Here is a 12,678-nt window from a genome sequence, read left to right as displayed (position 1 = left end):
CTTACAGGATATCTCCAACTTACAGCCCGACCTCAATGCACTGTTTAATTGGGCAACTATGTGGCAAATGAGGTTTAATGTTGATAAATGTAAAGTTATGCACTTGGGGGCTAAGAATATGCATGCATCATACATACTAGGGGGGGTACAACTGGGGGAATCAATGGTGGAGAAGGATCTGGGAGTTCTGGTAGATCACAAGCTTAATAATGGCATGCAATGCCAAGCGGCAGTTTCTAAAGCGAGCAAAATCCTCTCTTGTATTAAAAGAGGTATAGACTCCAGAGAGAGAGATATCATTTTACCCCTGTACAAATCATTAGTAAGACCTTATGTGGAATATGCAGTTCAGTTTTGGGCACCAATTTACAAAAAGAATATTGGGAAACTGGAGAAAGTACAGAGAAGGACAACCTAACTGATAAGAGGCATGCAGGAGCTCATCTAGAGATTTAATCTCTAAATACGGAAAGGTTTCTTCACAGTAAGAGCTGTGAAAATGTGGAATAGACTCCCTCAAGAGTTAGTTCTGGCCAGCTCAGTAGATTGTTTTAAAAAAGGCCTGGATTCTTTTCTAGATACACAAAATATAACTGGATACTAACACTTATAGGTAAAGTTGATCCAGGGCATATCCGATTAGCTCTTGGGGTATCAGGAAGGAATTGTTTCCCCTGCAGGAGCAAATTGGATCGTGCTTTGCTGGGGGGTTTTTTTTTTTGCCTTCCTCTGGATCAACTATGGGTATCAGATTATAACTTTTTTTTTTTTATGGTTGAACTAGATGCATTTTGTCTTTTTTCAGCCAGACTAATTATGTACTATGTCTATGACATAATCCTCTATGGATAGGAAGAGCTTTGATAGTCAGGCAGCATGTGTTTGTCAAAAACTGCTGGAAAACCACATGTCCCAGAATGCTCTAAAAAAGGAACCAACTGCTGCCATAGCAGCTCAGAGAATTTTATGCTTTTAACACCCTCGTTAAACATTTCTTTAAAGCTCAAAAAAGTGCTGGTTCACACTGGTGCAATTTCTGATGCAACTTGAGTCGCACAGAATCATATGACAAGGGAAATCACTTTATTTTGTCTGTTCATATCAATTCTGTGTGATGTGAATTTGGAAAAGGTTCCTGTACTACTTTTGTGCGTTTTGGCTCCATAGAATATGCTATCCTCATCCAAAGTTGCACTGCATAATCACACTGAAAATCACATCAAAAGTGCATCACATTAGTGTGAACTGTGCCTAAAGGTAAATCCAAAATTTTGAGCTGCCACCAGAACAGGGATAGAAGGGATATTTTCCAATACTGTTTCCCTGGACAACTGTCTAAAAGGGGATTTCCTCCACTTTTGCAAAATATCCCACACCTGTTGAGTCTGAGGGACAGGAAGTGAATGGAAATCTCACTTATTAGGCAGAGATAACAAAAAAATGAATCCCCCTCTACTATATTCAAAAATGTCATATTCTTAAAGCCAAAAATTATGTTTTAGATAAAGCAGGGAAGATAGACAGATCTCCCACTGTGTCTATTGTAATTTGACAGCTGTACCTGTTGTTAAAGCACCTGAACAGCAGCTGCATCTGGTCAAATGCAGCATTTTTTTGGTCATCAGTTCTCTGCCCAGGTCCTTTGATTTTTCAATCGAGGCTTGTTGGCCCACAGCTTTACTGTCAGAACAGAAAGAGCCTCATAATTTCTCAAGCAGGAACACATCAAAAACAAAAGCACATTTTTATTGGTTTGAGGAAGTGTTTAGAAATTCTGAGAGTGTTTTTATTTCTGTCTGCCTTTTTTGTCCTGATAACTGCTCTCCCTATTCTTGTAAAGGTGGCAGGTAGTCTTCCTAGTTGGGTCACAGACAGAGATAAAAACACAGCCAAAATTTTTACTACTCTCCACTCGAATTGGGCAAAATTTGAGCCATTGGTGGCCCTATTGGCACCCTCCCACCTGTTATCCTTTGATCTGAAAATCGAAGGAGCCAAGCAGAAAATTGTCTGTCAAACAGCAGCAGTATCCAATCAGTCCATTTTAGTTCAGAACTACCGTCGCCTAAATCTAACTCTCTTCACTTTATGAACCAGTTGCTATGGCAGCGACAGATTGTTAAAGAATTACCACCAATTCACAGGTTAGGAAACTGTCCGTACTTAAGACCAGCTCTGAGCTGGCGTACAGAGGTACTCCATGCTCAGAGTTGGGCATGTCTGTGCTGGGAAGCTGTTGTGAATGTGACAGCTTTCCACAAAGGCCTCAATCCCCTGGCCCCATTCAGCTGTAACATGGAGATTCCATGGCTGAAAGCTAAATGTAAAAAGCTTCAAGGGGCCAGGAATACTGGTGTTTACATTTCCCAAATATGGTAATACTCATATTTGGGAAATGACTGAGTGACTAGATGGAAGGAGCCAGATGGGGAATTGAGAGACTAGTTTTCCATCAGGTTCGCCTTACTTTTGATTGTCAGCTGATGGCAGTGGGCCCATGCGAATTTGGCTGTTGGACTAAATATCAACTGTGGAGCCACCCATTACTGTGCACTATTCAGTCAACAGGACTAGTTTTTCAGTTTCCCTTCAGGGTTTAACAACCATAGTACAATACTCTCAGTGTAAAGTGACGGGCACAGTGGGCAAGCAAGGAGCACAATGAGGGAGGAGTGTCTAGTATAGACACTGACCTCAGTGCCGAGCTTTAAAAGGTACATGAATTGGAGCACAAGCACTGACAACTTTGGTATGGTAGTCCCAACGTAATTATAAAAGGCGTCACCTTTTATTAATTATGTCTTTACAGACTGTTTGCACCATTGCTGTGAGAAATGTACAGTATGCCCATCCGGTTTTAGTTGAACATAACTGGTGTTTTTTCCACAGCCAACCAAAACTATTATTTAATTTATAATTGAAACCAGTGGGTTGAATCACCTGCAGCTTCATATATCCTTTAGTTGAGAACTGTCTTTGGTGTATAACCACAACCAATAACATGTTATTCAATACTGTAAAATGACAATTGGCATCTAAAAGTTTGAATCAAATTGCTCGCTATAGGGCATTGTATTTAACCTAATTATGGTGACAACAGTGAAGTCAGGAAATGGGTATGTAGTATAGAACCACCAGCAGTGTTCAGAAGATAGTATTCACTGTTGATGTTTCCACAGTGTATTGAGGTGCATTGAAAAGAAATTGCAGTGCATGTAATGTGGTTTGCAGTATAGCAACACATAGATGTAAAGGGGCCCTCAAAGAATATTTATCTAAAATGTATTTATGAATTTTGACAGTTGTCCATGTTCATCTTGCATGTAATACATTATTATTGTCATCTTCTATGTAACAATTATTCTTCTTTCATGATTTTGTTAATGCTGCTCTTTTGGAAACACTGAAGTCTGGATGTCCAGCTTGTGTGAGATTCCAAAGGCTGAACCCAAAGGTACATTTTTGTGTGCAGTGATTCTCCTGATTTCCTAATTTGTTTAGAGAAGCTTAAGTGCTATACTATTTGTGTTTTCAAATATTTCCATTTTAATATCAGGGAGGCAGCCAAGCATGGTGGCTCTTCTTGGTGAGTACATTATCATGGAAGCCTCTTCTCAATAGGTAGTGCATGTAGAATTTAGCAGGCTTTAACAGGCATTTAGCATCTTTTAGATAAGTAAAAATTATGTACAAAGTAATGATACTGGCCATCATATGGATTTCTAATGCAGAGAATCCAGCTGCTCAGCTTGCGTGCCAAGAAAACCAAAGCTACTTAGCTGATAAGCTGTACTCACATGTGTTTTTTCAACTTTTCATGTTGAATTGGAGTGTACCTTTACCTACTACTAATATGACTATTAATAACATGATTTTACATATATATTTGTTGATCTTTGCATGATTAAATACACAAGTGGTTTAACATGGAATTAGAGCATGTGATATTACAGTGTGCTTCATTTATGGTTATTCGTTTTTTGAGTTTGCTTTGAGAGTGTTCTCCAACCAGGGCCTTGTAAAAAGTATTTAATGATTTGCCCCCTTGATTCTTCCCAGATGCCTTTCACACTAGGTATTCTGAGCTGTCTTGCTCAAAACAGCCCCAACACATTGACCAGGCAAAAAGCCCCCATGCTGCAGTGGTATATGCTGAAAAACGTACGGCATGCAAAAATGTTATTATGTGCTGTGGTGCAATGCAGACCACCGCATCACACAGCTAGGCCAGTGGAACTTAAAGTATTGCCACTTTGTGACATCTGAATAATGTTTACACAAAAAAAAGAAAAAGTAAACAGAGAAATGAGCTGTTTTCAGCACATTGGTGCTGCTGCCTTCCAGCACACACCAGTTGTAGTGTGTTTTGTAGTTAAGCTATTGCAGCAACTTCACTGTAGATGTATGAAATATTTATGCCTGAAAAAAATTGTTATTGCTGCCAGAGATGACGTATCTGAAAATGCAGGAATTTGGCAATAGAGGCCCATGCTTTCAATTATTGATTCGTAGATGGGAAAAGTAGTGATAGAATATGTTATGGTGGATATTATATATTTGAAAGTAGAGTGCACAAAACAAAAAGAAAAACATGTCTTTATTGTGTGATAGACACATGCTTTGACTCCTGGTGTTGTGCAAATTATCATACCTGATACATGGGAAGTATGCTTTAAAGTGCCTTGCTCCAAATTAATTTTGGAATTATTGCAGTTACTGCAGATGTCCATTGTGAGAAAGATCAATCTCTATACCCCAAGTCTATTATGTCTTACAAAACAAAAAATGTAACTATAGTGTATAGAAAAAAATAGAACTAAAATAAAGGAAAAAAAATGTTTCCATAGAATGGATATTTGAGAGATGTAATTTGTTCTTTTATATGTAATATAATCCTTTTTGAATGCTTTCTAATTGTTGATCAGTGCTAGTGTAAAATCAAAATCACAGAGTTATGGCTCTTATGATCTTATGATCACTGGGAATTCATTCTATATGAAAGTATTTGCTATGTGTTTAAAATTGTTTCCATAGAAGTAGAACACACAAACTGTGAACTGAATTAAATTTTTTGACAATTTGAAGAACTCTAGTAAAGTGGAACTTTAGTCAGAAAATTACCTCCTGCTAGATCACTTCATGCTGGCCCTTTTTGTAGGTATAGTTATGCAAAACATAAGCAACATAGGTGCTGCAAACCTTGATCTGATTATGACTAAGGCCCAAATGTTGTGAGGCTGAAACGCGTCAATCAATTTTACTGGATGGATTTTTTTATGTCTCGATGGATCGTAAATAAAGAATTGTAATTTTATTTCATACCGTATCAGTGCTGGACTCTTATTTACTTTCTCACTCTGTCCTGCAAATACTCAGTTGCTGTCTATTTTTAGGTGGTGTGCTGAAAATGTAGAGGCTGATCTGGAGACAGCCTAAAGAATTACTGCTGCTGAGGGTTCTGGGCTTCAGCAAAATGACAGCCTCTAGTAAGGAGAAACAGGAACAATTCTGGAGGCAATTTACAGCACATGCTGATTTTTAATGTATGTTTCTTGCTAAAGAATATTATTTTTTATCAAGTTATGGGTTCCACAATATTTTTTATCTAATTTTAAACAATTTCCTTTATATTAAAGCGACATTAAACTTTAGTATTGTTCTTTATTTAAAATTGCAAACATGTTATACTTGCCTGCTTTGTGCAATGGTTTTGCACAGAGCAGCCCCATCCTCTTCTTCTGGGGTCCCCTGCCAGTGCTCCTGGCCCCTCCTCTTCGGCTTTCCATGGAGGCACCCATGTGGGCTCGCTCCCGAGCCTCCCTGTCTGCATCCATTGACACAGAGCAGGCGGCTCAGCCCTGCCCGCTTCCTTGGCACAGCATTTGATTGACAGCAGCTAGTGACTCCCGCTGCTATCAGTCTGCCCAGGGAGGAGGGAGACAGCTTCGAGAGCCACTGCTCTGGGGCACATCGTTGGATCGGACTCAGGTAAGAATAAGGGGGGAGCTAGGGGGGATTGTGCAGCACAAAATGTTTTTCACCTTAATGCATAGGAAGGTTAAAGAAAAGAAAAGGTTTTAAAGAAGAGCCACACCCCTTCAGGGGAATTTTTCCATTTTAGTTGCCATCCACAACTGCAAGGAATTTTAGTTCCTGTGTGTGTCCAGTCTTCAATGTATTACAGTTGAGTAAATCTGAACCAGAAAAAAATAATTATTTTCTCATTATTAAGCTGGTGCTTCAGCAATTCTGCACAGTAAAAAACAAGTCTTTGCAATCTTTGTTTTCCTTACATTAGTATCCAGAATTAAATACCTACATTTTTTTTATTTTCATTTCGCTTTACTATATGTTTCAACATTTTAAGGATCTGCCACAGTAAATAAAAGTTGATATTTGTGTCCTTTCACTTTCTGTCCTATAGCCAAAACAGGAAATGAGAGAGAATCCCTCCTAAATGAAAGAATGTCTGGTTGTCACCAGAACTAGTGTCCCCACTGGAAGACTAACCCTCTATTACTTTTCTGGGAACAGCCCAAATTTTGGGATTTTCTATTACTTTCCCTATTGGTGATACTGGTGAACATGACAACTAGAGAGGGTGAATCTCCCCAACGGGGTCACAGACCACTAGAAATCCTGAAAGGGGTTTCCTATCCCTCTCAACTTAGGTTTTGCCTTTATTTATACCTAAATATACCAAACCAAGCGTGCAGTTTTAGAGAACCTTCTTCATTTACCTTACTAGTAGCCCCTTCACTTCCTAAATCAAAACGTCTTCTTAGTGGCAGTGCTTTTGCCCAGTGATAGATGGCTCAGTCACCAGGTATTGAATTATTTATTTGTTGGGTTGGTTGAGCACATTTGCCACTTCCTAGAAGTTTAGGGCATTCTTTAGAGGAGGAGTAGTGGGCAGGAGTCTTCTCTGCTAGTATGAAATTATTTATTGAAGAACCAGAAATTTGTGCAACACTTTACATACTGTTCATTCACAGTGATCATGCCCTGAAGGAGCTTACAATCTAATGTCCTAATGATCATGTGACTTTATTTTAGAAGACCACTTATTTTTAAAAGTGAAAGTATTTAGACTGCCCTCTTTTGAGTCACACTTTGTGTGGCCAGATTCTTATTCCCCGCTCTCAAATTCTTCCCTTTTGCCATAGCTCATCATGTGCATGGCTGGAGTATACACAGCTGAAACATTATCTGAATACACGGCGCTCTATAGACCTCCTGACCTGACCTTACATGGATCTTCGAATCTCTGCTATCCCAATCATCTAGACCAGACCATACAATTTTGCAGGTATACCAGATCTTGCTGAAAGAGTCATAACCAAACCCACCTCCATTCCTTTCTAAATGGGAACAGGAACTACAGATACCGGTGGACAATATGGATTGGGACAAAATACTGGCAGCATAATATAAATTGTCTATATCTTCTCATGCACATGATTGTAATTATCAGATCTTGTCTAGATGGAACTGTGCCCTACAGTTCTGCATAAAATGGACCCATCTATCCCTGAGACCTGCTGGAGATGCTTGCAGGAGCCTAGCACCATGACCCATATTTAGGACACTTGTCCGAAATTCTCCCATTTTGGGATAAAATATTATATCTGTTTGATACAGTGCCTCGAAAAAGTATTCATACCCCTTGAAATTTACCACATTTTGTCATGTTACAACCAAAAACGTAAATTTATTTTATTGGGCTTTTATTTGATAGACCAACACAAAGTGGCACATAATTGTGAAGAGGAAGAATAATGCTAAATGGTTTTCAAAATTTTTTACAAATAAATATCTGAAAAGTGTGGCGTGCATTTGTATTCAGCTCCCTTTACTCTGATGCCCCTAACTAAAATCTAGTGGAACCAACTGCCTTCAGAAGTCACATAATTAGTAGTCCACCTGTGTGTAATTTAATCACAGTATAAATACTGCTGTTCTGTGAAGCCCTCAGGTTTGTTAGAGAACATTGGGAAAAGAGCAGACAGGTGGCGCAAACACCTAGTGCATGATCCAAGATTTATTAAATGATGTAAAAGACAAAAACATACTCACAGACATAGCATGTCTAAAAAGCTTTGCATAATGGAGATGGCCGCAACAACAGGCAAGGTGTTCTAGTTGTCAGTGTGGTCAGGTGGCTGACGCATTTCGGGGGTGAGTCCCTTTCCTCAGAGCTTCAAAGATCCACAGCTCAGGTGGGAGAATCTGTCCACAGGACAACTATTAGTTGTGCCTGCCACAAATCTGGCCTTTTTGGAAGAGTGGCAAGAAGAAAGCCATTGTTGAAAGAAAGCCATAAGAAGTCCCGTGTGCAGTTTGCAAGAAGCCATGAGGGGGACACAGCAAACATGTGGAAGAAGGAGTTCTGGTCAGATGAGACCAAAATTGAACTTTTTGGGCTAAAAGCAAAACGCTATGTGTGGCGGAGAACTAACACTGTACATCACCCTGAAACATGGTGGTGGCAGCATCATGTTGTGGGGATGCTTTTCTTCAGCAGCGACAGGGAAGCTGGTCAGAGTTGATGGGAAGATGGATGGAGCCAAATACTAGGCAATCTTAGAAGAAAATCTGTTAAGAGTCTGCAAAAGACTTGAGACTGAGGCTGAGGTTCTCCTTCCAGCAGGACAATGACCCTAAACATGCAGCCAGAGCTACAATGGAATGATTTAGATCAAAGCATATTCATGTATTAGAATGGCCCAGTCAAAGTCCAGATCCGTGGCAAGACTTGAAAATTGTTGTTCACAGACACTCTCCATCAAATCTGACAGAGTTTGAGCTATTTTGCAAAAAAGAATGGGCAAACATTTCAATCTCTAAATGTGCAAAGCTGGTAGAGACATACCCAAAAAGACTTGCAGCTGTAATTACAGCGAAAGGTGGTTCTTCAAAGTATTGACTTGGGGGGGGCCGCATACAAATGCACGCCACACTTTTCAGATATTTATTTATAAAAAATTTTGAAGACCATTTATCACTTTCCCTCCACTTCACACTTATGTGCCACTTTGTGTTGGTCTATCACATAAAATCCCAATAAAACACATTTACGTTTTTGGTTGTAACATGACAAAATGTGAAAAATTTCAAGGGGTATGAATACTTTCAAGGCACTGTAAATTGGTGGTGGACAAAATCCCAAACGAACCTCAGATTATTGTATTGTCTATTTTGCCAGGCTCTGATAGGCAAATTAAAAGAAACTTTGTTAGGCACTTTATCACAGCTGCACATTCTGTGATAGCCAGGCGGTGGCGTCAAAGTTAGGCTCCATCTTTGACTGAACGGGCTTTTGAGTTGGACAAGATTGAATAGATACAACGAATGATTGCATGGGATGAGGATAAATCTGATTCATTCAAGGTTATGTGAACAGTATGGTCTCATTTCAGATACTCTTCAGGCTTTGACTGCTTTATTTCAGCTTAGGTATGAAGTCCTCCCCTGGTTTTCCTCTTTATTTTGTTTCCCCCCTTTCCCCCTCCCCCTTTTTCCCCTTTGCCTACTTCTCTCTCCCACTTCTATCTCCCTTTCTATCTCTTCCCTTTACTTAAACTGCTATATTGTCTTTTTGTATAAATCACTTATCAGTGACATTTGCTGCATTTCATGGTAATCCAGGCATTATATACCTTAACCACTTGCCCTCCTGAGGATTTACCCCCCTTCCAGACCAGGCCTTTTTTTTATATTCGGCGCTGCACTTTTTCAACTGGTAATTGTGCAGTCATGCACTGCTGGTATTTGATCACCTGTGCGCTTTTTATTTTTTTGCACTATAAACAAAAAAAGAAGACTGAAAATTTTGAAGAAAAAAAACACTATATTTTACTTTTGGCTATAAAAAATCTATAGTAAACTCAAAGTTAGTCATAAATTTCGGCCAAAATGTATTCTGCTACATGTTTTAGGTAAAAAAAAATCCCAATAAGTGTATATTGATTGCTTTGTGTGAAGGTTATAGCGTCTACAAACTATGGTATAGATAACGGAATTTATGCCATTTGTTGCTATACAGCGCTGCGCTTGTTTAAAGCGGAGCTCCACCCAAAAGGGGAAATTCCGCTTTAAGGACTGCTCCCCCACTCACCATTAAGGATTGGCACCTTTGGGGAGCGGGGGGGGGGGGGAGTGAGTACCCGAATTTGACAGGTACCCACTTCCCGTCCGATCGCCTAGGCGATCAGAAATGGAAGGTGTCCTCCCTCCCTCCCTGTAGTCTTTTGGACACGTGACAGGTCATGACCATTCATGAAGCGCAGCACTTCTCGCACATGCCACAAGCCGCAAGCTATCACAGCCGTGTGCTCACTCTGAAGATCCCGGCCTCCTGGAATATAGGACGGCCGGTGAAACGGGCTGCCTGGGGGGACACACCATGGGACCGAGGGACAGGTAAGTGGCTGTTTTTTAAAAGTCAGCTACAGTCAGCAACTCAAATTTCGTCATAAATTTAGGCCAAAATGTATTTTGCTTAATGTTTTTGGTAAAAAAATCCCAATAAGTGTATATTGATTGCTTTGTGTGAAAGTTATAGCGTCTACAAACTATGGTATAGATAATGGAATTTACACAGCTTTTACTTTCTGACTGCCCATCACATTTCTTGAGGTGCTAAAATACCAGGATAGTACAAACACCCCCAACTGACCCCTTTTCAGAAAGTAGACACCCTAAGCTATCTGCTGAGAGACGTATTGAGATTTTCAAAATTCTCACCATGCTTCTTATCAAATTCCATGGGGTGTCACATATTATTCACATAGCGATTTTTTAAATGCAAATTTAAAAACAAAATACACTTTTTCTACTTTTAATGCACAGAAACACAATATATTGGCCAATTATTTGGTGAGATATAATTATTATTATTTCCCTTGATCTGGCGTTCGCGGCGATACCTCACATGTATGGTGCAACCGCTGTTTACATACTGGCACAGGGTCAACGCTCACGTACGCAGGTAGGGAGTGTAAAGGTGCTTTTTTTTAAGTTATTTTTGTTTTTTTAAATATTTTTACACTGTCATTTTTTTTGTTCACTTTTAATGCTATCACAGAGAATGCAAATATCCCCTATAACTTCAATGGGCATTGCCACATATTCTTTTTTGAGAAATCTGGGGTCTACCAGACTCTATATCTCTCCTCTGCCCTTACATTATCTAATCTCACCAAGCTTAGTGTGATCAGATGCTTTCCCAATTTACAAATGGCACCGTTTAAGTGATGAAATGCTTGTAGCTTCCGAATTCTTAGATTACAGAGATGATTGGCACCACTCTGGTCTCCAATCAGCTCTATGGTCAGCTGGCAGAAACTCCAGCTGCATCTCAGGTTCCCCCGATGGCACGGGACTGCCCGAGAATGCCGTGGAAGGCAGCAGGGGAGGGGGGCACCATCTCCCGCCAGGGGCGGACTGACAACTCATGGGGCCCCCAGGCAATAGGGGATCATGGGGCCCCCGTGTCCTTGCCCAAACTCAAAAAAGCCTATGAAAAAGGTACCATGGGCATCTCATGGGGCCCCCTACTGACCCTCCGGCAGTGCCCGAGTTTCCAAATGGTCAGTCCAGTGCCTGTTCTCATCAATCATCAGCATGCTCTATATGCATATGTGCACTGCAGTAGAGTATTTTTAACTCCTAGTGCTGCTCCTTCTCCCAGTCAAAGTTTTGCTATATAGAGTATTACAGAAGGCCTATATTAAAGTGGTATTAAAACATAAAACATAAATGTAGTATATTGCAGCTTACAAATCATAAGATGGAGTGACTGCATTAGTTTTCTTTTTTAGGCTTTTTTACTTGTTTTCACCTGGTAATCTGGCCAGTAACACATGTCCTGTATTAGAGTGCCCCCACTCTGGATGAAGGAACAGAGACACCCTTTTGGAAAGTAGCATTGTCAGTCGGGGGGGGGGAGGGTAAATGCACCAGCAGATTTAGATACGCCAACAAATTGAAGCCAACTTCAGCTAACAGTTTATAACCAGTTACAGCAACAGTTTTCTTCCTTTTGGGATAAAGATTTTACTTAAATTAAAAGCTGATCATTGTAAGCACCCCTGTCAGTGGTAAATGGTTTGTCTCAACCCTCTAACTGCTACATCTGCAGGACAGCTTGCTTTGTTAAAAACCAACAGACTTACTGGCTGGATTATTAGGTGAAAGGGAAAACTAATGGAGCCATCACATTTAAGAACTGGTAAGCTGCAATATAATAAATGTTTGCCTGTGGGTTTAATACCACTTTATATATACAGTAGATGCATTCAGGAAGTTGCACTAGTTGCATCTAAACATAATTTATACAGAAACAACATTAAAGTGGTTCTAAAGTCTGAAGGTAAAAAATCCCTCTCTGTGTAGCAGCCCCCCTAATCCTTACCAAAGCCCCCTCTCGATCCAGTGATGTGCACTGAAGTCTCATCTATCCTGGGACTCCCTCTTCTCATTGGCTGAGACAGAAGCAGAAGCCATTGTCTGAGAAATGATGACGGAAACCTCCTGCGCTTTAACCTAAAAATATCTAATCTAAACAAATATAAGGATGCTGCTAGCATCCAATCATATACCAAAATGATCAAGGATATTGAAATGTAGCCCTGAGGAAGTCACATGACTAAAGTGACGTAACGCGTAGGTGCGGTG

General features: G+C 40.1%; 1 protein-coding gene across 5 annotated transcripts in view; it reads left to right on the top strand.

Moving 5' to 3' along the window:
• SH3PXD2A (SH3 and PX domains 2A) overlaps positions 1-12,678 on the top strand; it is a 433,998-nt gene that overhangs the window by 284,665 nt on the left and 136,655 nt on the right. For 2 of the 5 annotated variants that reach the window (XM_089690261.1, XM_089690259.1), the window contains exon 7: positions 3,410-3,454. The exons of 2 other annotated variants lie outside the window; for them this stretch is intronic. In XM_089690261.1, the coding sequence (XP_089546387.1) occupies positions 3,410-3,454 (45 nt within the window). Of the gene's footprint in view, positions 1-3,409; positions 3,455-3,556; positions 3,587-12,678 lie in introns of all 5 variants that reach the window. One more of the 5 variants, XM_089690263.1, reaches the window with a different exon arrangement.

This window comes from Staurois parvus, unplaced genomic scaffold, assembly GCF_062004578.1.
Source record: "Staurois parvus isolate SC_StPar_1 unplaced genomic scaffold, SC_StPar_1.0 ptg000525l, whole genome shotgun sequence".
Classification (NCBI taxonomy): Eukaryota; Metazoa; Chordata; class Amphibia; order Anura; family Ranidae; genus Staurois; species Staurois parvus.
Note: the sequence above shows the minus strand (reverse complement) of the source record. Positions and strands in the feature narration are given on the sequence as shown.